Source organism: Rhincodon typus, chromosome 20 (genome assembly GCF_021869965.1).
Source record: "Rhincodon typus isolate 14 chromosome 20, sRhiTyp1.1, whole genome shotgun sequence".
NCBI lineage: Eukaryota > Metazoa > Chordata > Chondrichthyes > Orectolobiformes > Rhincodontidae > Rhincodon > Rhincodon typus.
The window spans coordinates 234,697-251,772 of record NC_063351.1 but is presented as its reverse complement, the minus strand read 5'-3'; the positions used below and the strand labels follow the sequence as shown (position 1 = coordinate 251,772).

Here is a 17,076-nt window from a genome sequence, read left to right as displayed (position 1 = left end):
CGTTTCGGGCCTAGACCTTTTTCTGAAGAAGGGTCTAGGCCCGAAACGTCAGCCTTCCTGCTCCTCTGATGCTGCTTGGCCTGCTGTGTTTATCCAGCTCTACACCTTGTTATCTCAGATTCTCCAGCATCTGCAGTTCCTACTATCTCTGAAATAAAGTGTTTGAATATTGGTGATCCTCAGAAGTAAAGATGAAGCAGGCACTGAAGTCAGTTTAAATCAGGAGGTAATGTTTATTTACAAAACTCTGTTATACAGAGGTAAGTTATAACATTTAAAAAACATTTGGGCAGGTACATGAATAAGAAAAGTTTGGAGGGATATGGGCCAAACATAGGCAAAGGGGACTAGTTTAATTTGGGAAATTTGGTCAGCATGGATGAGTTGGACTGAAGGGTTTACTTCCATGCTGTATGACTAGAAGGTTTTCAACAAAGTCCCACATAAGAGATTGATGTATAAAATTAAAGCCCACGGAATTGGGATAGTGCATTGAAATGTACAGAAAACTGGTTGGCAGACTATGGTGAACCAGACCAAACCCACTGAAAATATATTAAGATAGCGGAGACCCTAACTTTTTCTTATTTTAAAGGTAAGTATCAGGCGGTGTTCCAGATGCAATTCATTGGTCAAACTACCAGTCTTGAAGAAAAACACACTATTAATAGACAATTGTTAAATAACAAAAGAAAGAAGAAATTGGAATAACCTGACTCTATTGGAAAACTTAACAGAATAATGGATTATTTAACTACTAAATAGTAACTGTTCGAATATATAATATCCCACAAACACACACTTGGCAAAGGCAAATTCAGTAAAACAGACTGTCTCATGTGCAATTCTATCAGCAGGAAGAGGTCCCCAGCTTTTAGCTGTAACAGAGAAAAGAATAGAGTTTCTGCATCCAGCTTCAAGACCCCAGCAATTGCAGAAAGCTAAAACTAAAAAGGCGGGTTCTGTGGGATTCAGGCATGCAGGAAACCCATTCAGGCTGCTTCTATTGTTCCAACTTTAAAAAAAACACCAAGGCCTCACAAGCTGTTCATTCTATTGGCTTTGAGCAGACAGTACGTCTGTCTTAACTTTTCTTCATTAAAAACCAGGAAAAAATACACTGCTTAAAGCCGAGCATTATCACACCTCCGCCCTTAAATATACAAAGATGACTTCATTTCTAAAAACCTTTAGCCTTACTCTATTAGTGCACTACAACACATTTACATTACATTGACTCTCAGTGTGCAAACATTCACAACTACAGTCCATTTCAGTCAGTTTTCCCCGCCACCGAACGCCAACGTTTTCCAAAGTCGTGACAATGGGTCAGCAATTACATTCTCTTTTCCTGCCATGTATATAATTTTCAAATTGAATGGCTGCAAAAAACAGCTCCATCTAAACAGTCTGGTATTTTTATCTTTAAATTTTTCCAAAAACTTTAAGAGGTTATGATCGGCATATAAAATTGTCTCAGACACATTACTGGCAATATAAATGTTGAAACATTGCAACGCCAACACCAAGCTCAAGGTCTCATCAATTGTGAAATACTTTTGTTAATGATTATTTAATTCTCTGAAAATATACTTAATAGGTATTTCTATCTACTTGCAAAAGTGAAACACCGACACCCACATTAATCGCATTGATAACCACCTTGAATGGCTTTGAGTAATTAGGTGTGGCTAACACTGGGCGATGGTTAACACAGCTTTCAGGCTGTCAAATACCTTGACATTCGACCATCCACTGAAATTTTCAGCACTCCTACAACAAGTCAGTCAATGGAGCAAACAAACGAAAGATCAGTTCTAACCTCTGCTGTCTGCCACATCCAGTTGAGAATGGTGCTGGAGGAGGCGGCTCCACTAAAATCCTCATGCTCAATGAAGGGAAAGCCCAGGACATCAATGCAAAATATAACACTTTCACAGCGATCGTCAGCCCTAAGTACCAAATGGATGATCCACCTTGGCCTCCTTCTGACACCCTCAGCATCACAGAGGCCAGCCTTCAGCCAACTCCACATAATGTCATGCATTAAACTGAATGCACTGGATTTCGCAAAGGCTATACGTCCTGATCACATTCCAGCAATGACACTGAAGATTTGTGCTGCAGAACTTGCTGTGCCCTTAGTCAAGCTGTTCAGGGACGGCTACTAGCATCACCTAACAATATGGAAAACTGCCTGGATATTTCATGTAAAAAGCAGGATAAATCCAACCCGAAAAATTTCCGCCACATCAGCCTAATCTTGATGTGCCTAATCAAGTGATGGAAGGAATCAGCAACAGGGCTATTAAGCTTTTGTTTCGTAATAACCTGCTCACTGATGTTTAGTGGAGGTTTTGCCAGGATTTCTCAGGCTATGACCTCGTGACAGGAGAGAATATCTGAACTCCAAAAGTGAGAGGAGACAGCATCTGACAGAGACAGCCATAGCAAAACTAAAGTCATTGGGAATTGGGAGAAAACACTCCATATCCAACACAAAAGAATATGCTTATGGTTTCTGGAGGTCAGTCATTTCAAAGCCAGGAGATTTCAGCATGAGTTCCTCAGGATAACACACAAGACGACCCAAACAACCAAGCTGCTAAAACTCAGTACGAACTTCAGACAAAAAACACTCAGTCCCAAGAATCATAGCACTTCCCTCTTTGATGGTATGGGAAAGTCCCCAATAACCTTTGGTTCATATCCCGAGGGGCCGTTTGTCCATGTCTCATGACATGACCTAGAAACGTGACTAGGGCTTTTGCAAACTCACTCTTAGCCAGGTTTATCACCAAGCTCGCCTCCTGAAGTTGATCGAACAATTCTGATAGATGCTCTAAATGTTCCTTCTATGTGCAACTAAAAATCACCACATTGGCGATGCACACCACCCAACTGGATTACCCTGAAATTACTTTGTTGGTAGGTCTCTAAATCATGAAGATCGAAATTTCCTTCACCTTTTCAAATAAAGGTACCAGCCAGTATCCTCCGAGTAAGTCCAACTTTGAAATATAAGTTGCTTGTCCCACCTTCTCAATACAGTCTTCCAGCCGTAGAATAAGATATGAATCAGATTTTGTAACTGCATTGACTTTGCAATAGTCCACACATAACCATCTGGTTTTGGCATCATTACTATGGGTGAGCTGATTCACTGCAACTCACTTTGATTATACTGTCTCTGAGCAGGAGTTCAATCTTTTTTTGAGCCTGTGCCAACTTTAGAGTGTTGAGTCTATAATGATTTTGCTTAACGGGAACAGTAGTTCCTTATCTTCTTCATGCATAATCAGATTAGTACTTCCCAGCATATTCCCACATATATCTCCATATGACTGTAATAACGCGCTCAAGTCATTCTGATTTTCCTTTGGAAGATAACTGAATAGTTCATCCCAATTTTTCAGAACTTCCTCATTGTCCAAGTTAATTTGAGGTATGTCCAATTTAGAATCACCTGAACTTGGTTCTTCATTCTGTGTTGTAACCATTGTCCCTTTGGTCTACTTCCTGATTGAAATACCTTTTGAGCATATTCACATAACACACAGTGAGATTTCTTTCTATCTGGTGTTCTTATCTCATAATTCACCTCATCAATTTCCTTTTGATTTGATAAGGACCACCAAACCTTGCCTTTAAAGGTTCACCTACCACTGGGAGTAACACTAACACTATCACCTCTAGCGAAACTACGGATTTTTAATTCCTTGCCTGTCTGCTTTATCACACGCTGTCCTACTTTCAAATGCTATCTAGCCAACTCACCCGCTCTATTTAATCTTACCCTAAAAATCTGACACATCGTCCAAATATGTAGTTTCTGAACTCTGACTCACCAACTTCTCCTTAATTAATTTCAGCGGTCTTCTTACTGCATGCCCAAAAACTAATTCAAATGGATAGAATTTGGTAGATTCATCCCTAATTGCAAAAAATACAAATGGAATTATTTTATCCCAATCTTCTGGATAGTCTTGCTATATGCCTTCAACAGTCTTCGAAGTTTGATGCCACCATTCTAGTGCTCCCTGCATTTTCTGAATGGCATGCAATGGATTTGAATTGTTTTATTCTTAAGATACCCATTACTCCCTTGAATAACTTTGATGCAAAATCTGACTCTTGATTAGATTGTATCTGTGTGAGTAGTCCGTATTTAATAACAAATTTGAGTAACTGTTCTACAATCATTTTAGCCATGATACTGTGTAATGGAACAGCCTCTAGAAATCTAGTAGACACATTCATTATGGTCAACAAACACTGATTCTCACCTTTTGTTTTTGGCAGGGGTCCTATGCAATCAATTAGGATTCTGGTAAAAGGTTTCTCAAATGCAGGAATGGGTATTAAGGCTTCTGGTTTTATCACTGCCTGAGGCTTTCCGATTACCTGACATCTATGACATGTTTGGCAAAAGTCAACCACATCTTTATGCAGTCAGGCCAATAAAAATGTTTTTGTATTTTGGCTCGAGTTTTCCTTACTCCCAAATAATTTCCCACTGGTAATTCACATGCTACCTGCAATACCTCCCTTCGATAACCCACTGGTAATACCGCTCCTGCCCTTCTTTCATCCGCCTGAATATGTGATGGTCTCCATTTCCTCATCAGGTTTTTAAGACAGTAACATTCTGGGATATACTTAGATTCTTCTCCTGTAGACCATCAGGCCCCTGCTTTCTTTTAAAAAAAAAGTCCAGTCTAATCACCTTTCCAGGCATGACCTATAATTTCCCGTCCAGTCAAATTCTACAGTCACACTCAATCCACACTGGAATCTGGGTCAGGAATCGGCCATTCGGCCCCTTCAGCCTGCTTCACCATTTTAGATTATTGTTGACTTAGACATCAAGGTATCTCTACTTCTCTTAACCTCATCAATATCTAGAAATCAACGTACTTGTGTCTTGAACCTGCTCAATCTCAGTTTCCACAGCTCTCTGGGGTGAAAAATTCCAAAGACTCACCACCCTCAGTAAAGTATTAAAATAGGATTAGGCTATTCCTCCTAACTTCAGTCCTAAATCACCTACTCTTTATTCTGAGGCTATTGTTGCGATGCTCTGACTTGAAGAAGTCATTTTGTTCTGGTTTTTGTTGAAGAGAGGTTGCAATGCAGAAGTGCTGAGCAGTCAACAAGAAACATTAAGGTAAACAGCTTAGGAGGCCTTAAACAGCCTGAATAGGTGTGGCCAGTTCTCATAGATCTGGATTTTTGGGTTTTTAGGTTTAGCTTTAAGCGAAATAATTGGGGTCCCAAAAGTGCTGGAACTTCAGTGAATGTCTCCTAGATGCTACTCTCTGAATTTCCTCTTGATTTTTTTTTTTCCTCCTGGATTGGAGAACTGCATGTGAGAATCTGTGTCTGGATTTTCCATTTTGCCAAGGGATGTGTTTATGGGATGTTACTATATTGCAACAGTCAGTTAGTAATAGTTACTGTTTCGATTATTCAGTTACATTTTCCAATAGAGTTGTTATTCTAATTTCCTCTTTCTTTGGTTGTAGTTGAACTACAGTGTTTAAATAAATTGTTTTGCTTAACATTGAGTAGTTTGGCCAGCTACATTGTGTCTGGAACAGACACTTCACATTTTGCCTTTAAAAATAAGAAAAACTTAGGGTTTAGGCTACCTTCTTAAAGTATTGATGCGGTCTGGTCTGGTCCATAACATTATGTCCCTGGTTCTAGAACCTCCACCAGGGGAATATCCTTTCTGAATGTAATGTTAATTGTACTTCGCTCCTTCATGATATGTCAGCATCACCTGCATGGCCAGCACTTGCTGCTACACCCAACTTCCCTTGAACTGAGCGATCAGTTAGACCATTTCAGACTGTAATTAAGAGATTTCCTCAATGGAGTCCCTTGTGGACCAGACCAGATAAAGATGGCAAATTTCCTCCACTAACAAGCATCAGGGAACTGGATGTGTTTTTAAGAAACCAATGAGTGCTTCATGGACACCTTTACTTCAATGAGGCAAGCTTTTCAGATTTATGAATTGAATTTAAATTCCATCAGCTTCCATGTTAGGATTTGAACCTTTGACCAGTGCAATCACAAGTCTACTGGTTTACTAGTCCAGTGACATTGCCAATACACCATTGTCTCCCCATGATGCCCATCATTTCATAAAGTTAGGTTCATTCTATACAGGTGGCATTTGAACCCATTCAAATATTAGCTTGGGGTTCTGGGCGCAGAATGCCAATGTCCATCATCTACAAGCGGCTTGGTAGCATCACTACTGACTGAGCTAGTCGAATCCCAAAGGACATAGTTTCCGGATAGGGTCTGAGGCAGGTGATGAGGCATCCAACAAGTGGGAAAATCTTGACAACATCCACACTAATCTGCCTGCCACAGATGCATCCGTCCATTACAGCATCAAAAAACGGTGCACAGACCTAGTGGAGAAGTCACGTCACTCCATTGCATCGTATGGTACTACCACAACGCTAAATGGGACAAACTGAACAGATCCAACAATTCACGGGGAAGTCTTGATATACTGTGGGCCATTATCAGCAGCAGAATCATATTCCAACACAACCTATATATTCCCCACTCTACCATTGCCATCAAGCCAAAGAATCAATCCTGCAAGAGGGCAGATCTAAAAATGAGGTGTCAAACTGGTGCAGCTTTTGGTGAGGCAAACAAGTGATAGACAGGACTAAGTCATTCCACAAACAAAAGCTGTGATTTAACCTCTGCTGTCCTGCCATAATGGTGCTGGATAAGTAAACAACTCACTGGAGGAGGCTGCTCCACTAAAATCCTCATGCTCAATGACGGGAAAGCCCAGGACGTCAATGCAAAATATAACACTTTCACAGCGATCTTCAGCCCCAAGTACCAAATGGATGATCCATCTTGGCCTCCTTCTGACACCCTCAGCATCACAGAGGCCAGCCTTCAGCCAACTCCACATAATGTCATGCATTAAACTGAAGGCACTGGATTTCGCAAAGGCTATAGATCCTGACCACACTCCATCAATGATATTGAAGGTTTGTGCTGCAGAACTTGCTGTGCCCTTAGTCAAGCTGTTCAGGTACAGCTACTAGCATTACCTAACAATATGGAAAACTGCCTGGATATTTCTTGTACGTAAAAAGCAGGATAAATCCAACCCGAAAAATTTCCGCCACATCAGCCTAATCTCAATCGCCAGTCAAGTGATGGAAGGAATCATCAACAAGGCTATTAAGCTTTTGCTTTGTAATAACCTGCTCACTGATGCTCAGTAGAGGTTCTGCCAGGATTGCTCAGGCTCTGACCTCATGACAGGGTCGGTCCAAGCAAGGACAGAAGATCTGAACTCCAAAAGTAAGATGAGACAGCATCTGACAGAGACAGCCATAGCAAAACTAAAGTCATTGGGAACTGGGGGAAAAACACTCCATATCCAACACAAAAGAATATGCTTGTGGTTTCTGGAGATCAGTCATTTCAAATCCAGGGCATTTCAGCATGAGTCCCTCAGGGTAACACACAAGACCCAAACATCTTCAACTACTGCATCCAACACTTTCCCCCCTTAATAAGGTTAGAAGTAGGGTTGTTTGCTGATGATTGCACAATGTTCAGCACCATTCACGACTCCTCAGATATTAAAGCAGTCCATGTCTAAATGCAGCAAATAACATTCACACCACAGCAATGCTGGGCAATGACCATCACCCCTTGACATTCAACGGGATTCCTGTCACTAAATGTCCCACAATCAACATTCTGGGGATCACTTTCTTGCAAAGTTGGGTCGAGTACTTATGAATTGGGAGGCAGGGACTTGGAATTTGGTGTTTGTAAAATGCTAAGGTTGGGGGCAGAAGAGTATTGTGTAATCCTTTTAAAACCCAGAAGCTTGTGGGTTCACAAAGAACACCTACATTTTATTTTTTTTTCTTTATTCATTCACGGGAAGAGGGCATCGCTGGCTAGGCAGCATTTATTGCCCATCCCATTGAACCATTTGTATCAAAAGCCCAAGGTAGCAGGCCAAGCAGTAGTTTCTACCAAGACAACAAGCTTTGAATTTAGCCGATCAATTTGAACCAAGCACTTAGATGCCAAAAACCAATTAATTTTAAATCGGAGATAGTGGGAACTGCCAATGCTGGAGAATCTGAGATAACAAGGTGTGGAGCTGGATGAACATAACAGGCCAAGCAGCATCAGAGGAGCAGGAAAGCTGACGTTTCGGGTCTGGACCCTTCTTCAGAAATGGGGGAGGGGAAGGGGATTCTGAATAAATAGGGAGAGAGGGGGAGGCGGATGGAAGATAGATAAAGGAGAAGATAGGTGGAGAGGAGACAGACAGGTCAAAGAAGCTGAGATGGAGCCAGTAAAGGTGAGTGTAGGTGGGGAGTTAGAGTGGGGATAGGTCAGTCCAGGGAGGATGGACAGGTCAAGGAGGTGGGATGAGGCTGGTAGGTAGATGGGGGTGGGGCTTGAAGTGGGAGGAGCGGATAGGTGGGAGGAAGGATGGACAGGTTAAGGAGACGGGGACGAGCTGGGCTGGTTTTCAAATTATTATTAATTTAATTTTAAATCTGATGGTTTTGACAATGTAGGTCCAATCCTATTGTAAGAAATTGATTATGTCATCAAGGGTGTAAAAGAAGAGGCCAGGTGGACAATGACATGAGAAATAACTGCCAGCTGCCAGAGTTAACAGCTCTCAAGAGAGAATCGCTGGCTCCCTCAGTCTCCTCTTGGTCTTGGAGAAAGCACCATCTAAAAATCAAAGGTACCAATAGCACAAGTAGTTGATATTCCTGACAAAAGAGTCAGCGGAGAAGGCACTCTCACCCTGACAGGACATTCAACGGAGAAGGTACAGAGCATTCTGGAAGACACATAACGTGACGGTAATTTCGAGAGACTAAATTCTATTTTTTTATATATAAGTGGGACTTGTATTTATTGGAAGAGCATACCACAGAATCTTATTTTATTCTGGAATAGTTAGTTTTTAGAAGGCATTTATTCAGTTTGTTAATAGTTTAGTTATTTTGTTCACTGTTAAGAGTCAGATAAATAAATTGTTACATGTTGACTGCAAAGTGAGTGTCAGGGATTCATTTTATTTAATGACGAGAAGTTGCTGAACAGCAGGTTACATCACTTTTCACACTCCCATTGCAGATTATAGGACAAGATGCTCCTGTTTAGGTGTTTACGTTTTAATTCTCAGAAGGGAGGGGTCAACCCCTGCTTTATAACACCATTAACCAGAAACTGCATTTAATACTGAGGACCTGGGGGTACTTGTGTATGAAACAAAGAAAGCTACTAGCATACAGGGACATCAAATAATCAGGCAATGGAATTTTGGCCCTTATTTTTAAAGGGTTGGAGTACAAGCAGTAGGGAAACCTTGCTGTAATTGAACAAGGTGCTGGTAAAACCACATCTGGAGTGCTGAGAACAGTTTCCGTCCCCTTATTTCTAGAAATATATTATTTCATGGGAGGTAGTTCAGAGAAGGTTCACTAGGATTGTTGGATTGCCTTATGAGCACAGGCTAAACAGATGGAGATTCTACTCATTGGAGTTTAGAACAATGAGAGGTGATCTCATTGAAAGGTACAAGATTCTTAAGGAGCTTGACAGGGGAAATGTGGAGATGATTTTTCCCCTCATGGAACAGTTTGGGCCGGGGGCACAATCTCACAATAAAGGGGCACCAATTTAAGACTGAGATGAGGAGGTATTTCTTCTTTCACAGGGTTGCAAGTCTTTGGAACTCCTTGCCTCAAAGAGCTATGGGGACAGGTTCTTGTGTATTTAAGGCTGCAATAGATAGGTTATGGGGCAAGGGCAAGGAAGTGGACATGGAGAATGTCAGATCAGCCATGAGCATACTGAATGGTGGAGCAGGCTCAAGGGGATGAATGGCCTATTCCTGTTCCCATTTCTTATGGTCTTATGGCTACCAGAGCAGGTCAGAGGCTTGGAATCCAGCAGCAATTAATCACCTCCTGATTCCCGATCTACAAAGTATAAGTCAGGAGTTTGAGAGAATGGAAAAAGGAACCTCCGAAAATCAAAAAAACTAGCCTTTTACACAAATATAATTTAGTGACCTGTCTTCCATGACTGGTTGCCCCAACATGGGCTACAGTACCTCAGCAGTCCTGGAAACATCTTTAATTTAAATTAATAAGTTTCCTTGACGATTCAACTTTTGTTCAAGTGCCGCTTCATTGTATTTACCAGTTAATTTGATTTCATGGATTTTCAAAATATGTAACAAATTGTCCAGACGCAGCATGGCATTCTGTTCTGCCATGGGAGGCTTTTTTCTGTGTAGTAGTCCGCCCTTTCTCATTGGACAGTTAGCATGAAAGGCGTTGCGTGCAACACTCTTGACCAATAGGAGGTTTAAGATGGTCCCTGGACTCCCACGTTGACTGCATTTTCTGCAGCCTTGAGAAGCCCATGTGAAATAAATTCCATAAAGGTTGGTATCCCAACACCAAATCACCCTTTATTTACATGTGCGTAGTACCTGACACAGACGCAGCTAGCTCAGAGCCAGCTCCTAGAGTGAACAGACCCCTGACACTCCTGCTTATATCTGTCAGCTAGGACTCCTTGATTGGGACTGTTAATTAGTCCAATCAGGGAACTCATATTCTATGAGGTCCATCTGGCTGACCTTGTTGCAATCACTAACACATGCTCCTATATATAAATGGATTTTTCTTCATATTGAAGTCACTATTCAATGTTTTGAAGGGCTGCTCCTCACCTTGGATTACATTTCAGTCCCACCTCCAGATCTACGATCACCCAGAGTGGGAGGAGGAAGTTTGGGAGTCCTCCTCAGCAGCCTGCTCATGTATCTGGCCAAGATGGTCAATAACACATCACTAGACCCAACTGCCTCCTCTCTTCTGTAGTTTCACATGTCTGGCTGTCCTTGGAATGGCAATACCCTGTGTCCATCAGCAGTTGAGGCCTTCCATGACTGGAGGGCATTGCAGGAGCTGGGAATCAGAATAAGGCCTACTTGGGACCAAAGACCACCTTGATATCAGACCCCACCTTTAGATTGCCCAATATGTCCTGATCATTTACGGGCACTACAATATGGATGAAGACTTCTAAAATGCTGTAGAGTTACAGGAGTATGGCAGGGACATGAGGCCAGTAGCTTATTATTCCACCCAACAGCTCCCCGTAGACCAGGGTATGGCAAGATGTGCAGCCACATTAGACTGTGTAGCATCAGCAGTGAAAGTCTACAAGCTGGTAACTACATCAGAGCAGGCAGCATTGCATGTGACCTACACTGGCAGATCTGCTGAACATAGGGAAATTGAAATATTTCTTGGACAGCAGAAGAGCTGCATAGGAAGCAATCCTAAAACCTTATGTCAGATCAGGTCAGATAGCGAGGGATACCAGAGGTACAAGTACCTGCTGGAGGTTTGTTTATTTGGAGGTTGCTACAGATGGAGAACCACAAGAAACAGCCTCAAGAGAGCCCCTGGAAAACCTCAACTATATCTTTTATGTGGATGGAGTATGGCAATATACAGAGAGTCACATACTGGGTGGACAGTGCTAACAGGGGATAGGAGAGCAGGAGCCAAAGAGGGGTTGAAGAAAAATGTCTCTGCTCAAGTGACCCAGCTGACTACTCTGACAGAAACCTTGAAACTGGTGACAAGAAAATAAAAGTTGACATTTATACAGAGAGCCAATATGGTTCTGGGAGCTACACGATAACATGATAGCTTTGAGTAGGTGAGGATATGTCACCTCAGCAAGAGGACACAAGGCATAAGAATGTAGTGAGAGGGCTTGTGGAGGCAGCACAATGCTTGGGAGAGCTGGCCATGATTAAAATAAAATCTCATTAGAAGGTGGAAATTGAGGAACACAGAGGAAGTACACTAATGGAAGAGATAGCCAGACAAGTGGCTGAGAAAGAAACACTAGTCCCAGTTTCCACTGCAGTAATGGTACTATGTGAAATGAATATTACAAAGATTCAGAGAAAGCTAGTATGGAGGAGCAAGAGCAATGGATGAAGAGGCAGTTCGAGCAGAAGGGTATGGAGGAAACATTCATGGGTCATACAGCCAGACTGTATCTAAATAAACCTGCTAAAAAAACAAAAAAAAAAAAATCACAGAAACCACAGAGGATTAGTAAAGGATTAGTAAATGGGGAGGGATGTGTCCAAACATTGTCAGTGATGCATAACAAGCAGATGGTACAATCCTGAAACACCAAAGTAAAATGGCCCATCAGCGAAGACCTAAAGACCTTTGGGAAAATCTGCAAAAAAGTATTTTACTGGAATCCTGCTAACAACAGGGCAAGAAATACTGCTGAGTAGTAGCTGATCAATTTACATGGTCGGTAGAAATATTTCTCACCTGAGACTCTATGCTAAGATGGCAGCCCAAATACTGGCACACAAAAATCATTCCCCGCAAGGATTCCATGTCCATTATCACCCACAGGAACCAAGCAAATGAACAGAATTTTAAGAATCATTCAGCAGAAACAGGACAGGGATGGGTAGAGGTCCTCCCCTGTATACAACTAACCGGAAACACTGGCCCCATTCGAACTAATGACAGGATGTGCTACATGACTACCAAAGGAATATTGACTGGTAGCGAGGCACTAGTAAGGAACTGTATTAGGAACTACGTACGACAATTAGATAATCAACTATGTGAATTAAGACAAGAGTGAGAGGGCACAACAAGTCATCCAGATCAGGGAAGGAAAAGTAATGGCAGTAATGAACCAATCTCCAAGGCAGGGGACAGGATATATGTACAGGCGACCACTAAAAGGGTAGGATTCACACTTGGGTGGATAGGTCTGTACAAAGTGATAATGACATACATGTGCTTATGAGAGTACAAATGGGAAGGGGAGATGGAAAAACATGGATTGCAACTAAGCCATTTCATTGATCCACAGGACCAAGGAACGATGAACCCGGCTTCACCAGAGAAGCTGTGTAGCGTATCATGCGTAGGTTGGCTCTTTACCGAATACAGTTTTAAACAGGTTTTGTTTAATATAAATGACTGACTTGTGACAAAGTTGTGCTTATCCTCAAACAGTGTGGCCACTATGAAAACATTCATTTTAATGAATCTGATGACTGAACAATCCTCAACAAGTGCAACAGAACGGGAAGCAATGAACTGAGATCTGAAGATATAGACTGAGATCTACCAAAGATTATTCTAAAACAAGTTTCACCTTGCCAACTAGTTGAGCGTAAAACAAGAGAAAGGATGTTATATTTCTGATGAAGGGTCTAGGCCCGAAACGTCAGCCTCTCTGCTCCTATGATGCTGCTTGGCCTGCTGTGTTCATCCAGCCCTGCACCTTGTTGTCTCGGATTCTCCAGCATCTGCAGTTCCTACTATCTCTGAAAGGATGTTATATGCCTGACGGTACTTGGGTAAGCTTGAGTCCAACACCAGGTGGGCATAATATAAAATAATGAATGCCACCAATATGATGAGATGCACATAAAATAATCAAGTTTGGGGTCTAGATGTGGCGGATGAGGATGGTGTTATGATGGACTACTGTATACTGTATTACCAACAACCCACCCTTGATAACGAGGGCACGTAAATCGTCAACCATGACTAAACCACCGATTACATCACTGTTACAGGGTTAAATATTCTACTACCTTTATGAGCCGTGCAGGATGCTGGTATCCTTCCCGTATCTCCTGCGAGTCTTCAGCAAGTGCACATGACTTATGGAAGAGTTCATCCATGCCAGGGCTTGCCAGCAGCATAACCTAATGGAATCAGACAGTAATTTCAACCAAGAGCAGAATTATATAGTAAATCTAAGAAACAACCACCCAACAAGAAACCCTATTCTCATCTTGCCCCACGACACTTATATCTTTAAACCAATTGTCCTGTAATGATAGGCAGAATGTGCAGCATATAAATTACACTGTTCAGGCATAAATAGATCATTCAGATCAAATTATCTGTCCCATATTTATGTTTTCCTGCTCCAGAGTAGCCTCCTATTGTGCCACTAACAAATCCTTTCAGGATAACCTTCTATACCATAGTCTCTCATATTCCTAGCCACTGTGAAATGCTTTTTATCACAAGTCATGGAAGATTATCTGTTTCCGGGATAAAGAGTTTCTCCTGAATTCCATGTTAAACTCCAACTTTAAACTATAATCTTAATTGTGAATTTTAGTGTTAAAATACTGGTTCTACCTCAACTCAGAGTTACAGATCCGTTACAATACCGAAGGAACTCATTCAGGTGGAATGGGTAGATCAAGGTCTAGGTGACCAAGTTCTAACAACATTGAGCCATTTAGCTGAGCCTGACTCATCAAGTTCCCTACACAAAATCTGCACAATTCTGCTTCCTGTAAGGTAGTACAGCTAACTGCAGCATGCTTAAAATGAAATCTTCTTCTGTTCTTGCCCATTTACCCATCTTGCCCAGGATAACTGATGAGGGCAGGGCAGTGGATGTTGTCCACATGGACTTCAGTAAGGCCTTTGACAACGTCCCTCATGGCAGGCTGATACAGAAGATAAAAAGTCGCACGGGGTCAGAGGTGAGCTTGCAAGATGGATTAAAAACTGGCTCAGTCACAGAAAACAGAGGTTAGCAGTGGAAGGGTGCGTTTCTGAATGGAGGGCTGTGACTAGTGGCGTTCCTCAGGGATCAGTATTGGGACCTTTGCTGTTTGTAATATATATAAATGATTTGGAGGAGAATGTAACTGGTCTGATTAGTAAGTTTGCCAATGACACAAAGGCTGATGGAATTGCGGATAGCGATGAGGACCGTCAAAGGATACAGCAGGACATAGATCGGTTGGTGACTTGGGCAAAGAGATGGCGGATAGAATTTAATCCAGAAAAATGTGAGGTAATGCATTTTGGAAGGTGTAATCCAGATAGAAAATATACAGTTAATGGCAGAACCCTTAACAGTACTGATAGGCAGAGGGATCTGGGTGTACAGGTACACAGGTCAATGAAAGTGGCAACGCAGGTGGAAAAGGTAGTCAACAAGGCATACGGCATGCTTACCTTCATCGGCCGGGGCATTGAGTTAAAAAATTTGCAGGTAATGTTGCAGCTTTAAAGAACCTTAGTTAGGCCGCATTTGGAATATTGTGTTCAATTCTGGTCGCCACACTACCAGAAGGATGTGGTGGCTTTGGAGAGGGTACAGAAAAGATTCACCAGGATGTTGCCTGGTACTGAGGGCATTAGCTATAGTAGAGGTTGGAGAAACTTGGGTTGTTCTCGCTGAAACAATGGAGGTTGAGGGGGAACCTGATAGAAGTCTACAAGAATATGAAGGGCATGGACAGACTGGACAGTCAGAAGCTTTTTCCCAGGGTGGAAGAGTGAGTTACCGGGGCCATGGGTTTAAGGTGCGAGGGGCAAGGTTTAAAGATGATGTACGAAGCAAGTTTTTGTTTTACACAGAGGGTGGTGGGTTCCTGGAACTCGCTGCCGGAGGTGGTACTGGCAGCAGATACTATAGTGACTTTTAAAGGGCACCTTGACAAATACGTGAATAGGATGGGAATAGAGCGATACGGTCCCCGGAAGGATAGAGGGTTTTTGTTATGATGGGCAGCATGTCAGTGCAGGCTTGGAGGGCTGAAGGGCCTGTTCCTGTACTGTAATTTTCTTTGTTCTTTACCATATCTCCTACAACCAACTGTGCTCTTTGAACTCTTCAGTGACCCCAAACTGTCCTATCGAAGACCTTGCAATAAGTGGAGATGTGGCGATAATCAGACCAAAGAACAAGCTACTGGAGTCTGACATGCAAAGTGAGGCTAAAGAGGCTCAATTTTGTCCAGATTCCATAGCTGTCTAATGGAAATTGAAAAATGCTGCACCACTGAAGTATGTCGTGTTTTTCTGAGATTGGGCAGAGATGGAATAGAAAGAACATCTATTGACCTAGGGATTCAAAATGTTTTCCAACATGAATAGCTTTCACGATAAGCATAGCCTCAGGAGGAAAAGAAGAGAATTGTCTTCAGCAGCAGGTAAACAAGGTCGAATCTATCTTTACATAAGAATACAACGTAACGGTAAAACCAGAGAAGATCCTTCTCAGGAAATCCAGTCCAGGTATTCACAGAAACATTGAAAGCAACTGAGAATGTTGTGAGAAACCAAAAGAGACAATCTAAAATATAAACCTTTGCACTGTACAGATGGTCTGCATCTGGTGGGTCAAGAATGGCTGTCATCTTCTCCAGGGGGTCCACCTCTTTGTGAACAATATGGAAATTACACTGGTTTCCAAGTTGAAAAGGTCTATTTAGTAGAAATGCATCAACCCACGTGAATTGCGTATCGAAGAAATCACTTGGGATGTACAGGTTCTGATATCGGCGGCGAAGCTCCATCATGTCACAAGATGTGCTGCATGTGATACAAAAATTACCTAATGAATAAAGTAACCCAGACTTCAAGAAACTTTCAGAATTTTAACAAGGCAGCAACATACCATGCCGTAGGCTAATTGCTTTAGGAGTTCTAGTATCAAGAGCTGTCTATTCCTGCATCATAAAGAACCACCTGCAATCCCACCATCAAGGGAGAGCTTCAAGCCCCAGTTGTAGCATAGAGTTCCCATTGTTGTGGCTTTTTTAAATTCCATGGTTGGGTCAGATTTTAACTGTCATACTATGACTCCCTGGAAAGCAAATTCCCAGTAAATTAGGACTGAAAAGGTAGGGAATGTACACATCAAAATGAGGCAGGCAACTAGACAAATAATAAGAAATGAATAATGTATAAAAGCAAACAATCCTTAATGATTCAAAGAATCACAGAATCTTACACTGTGGAAGCAGGCCACTTGGCCCATCGAGTCTGCATCGCCTGTTCAAAGTGCAGTCAATCCAGACCCAGCCCCTACCCTATAATCCTGCATTTCCTGTGGCTAATCCACCTCGTCTGCATATTCCTGGACATTACGGCCAATACAGCATGGCCAATCCACCTAACCAGCACATCTTTGGACGAT

At 42.0% G+C, this 17,076-nt stretch overlaps 1 protein-coding gene across 1 annotated transcript in view; it reads right to left on the bottom strand.

Moving 5' to 3' along the window:
- Positions 1–17,076, bottom strand: part of ccar1 (cell division cycle and apoptosis regulator 1) — an 86,234-nt gene that overhangs the window by 36,126 nt on the left and 33,032 nt on the right. Inside the window, exons 11-12 of the mRNA XM_048609146.1 lie at positions 16,244–16,469; positions 13,715–13,828 (exon numbers count right to left, since the gene is read on the bottom strand). Of these exons, the coding sequence (XP_048465103.1) occupies positions 13,715–13,828; positions 16,244–16,469 (340 nt within the window). The remainder of the gene's footprint in view (positions 1–13,714; positions 13,829–16,243; positions 16,470–17,076) is intronic.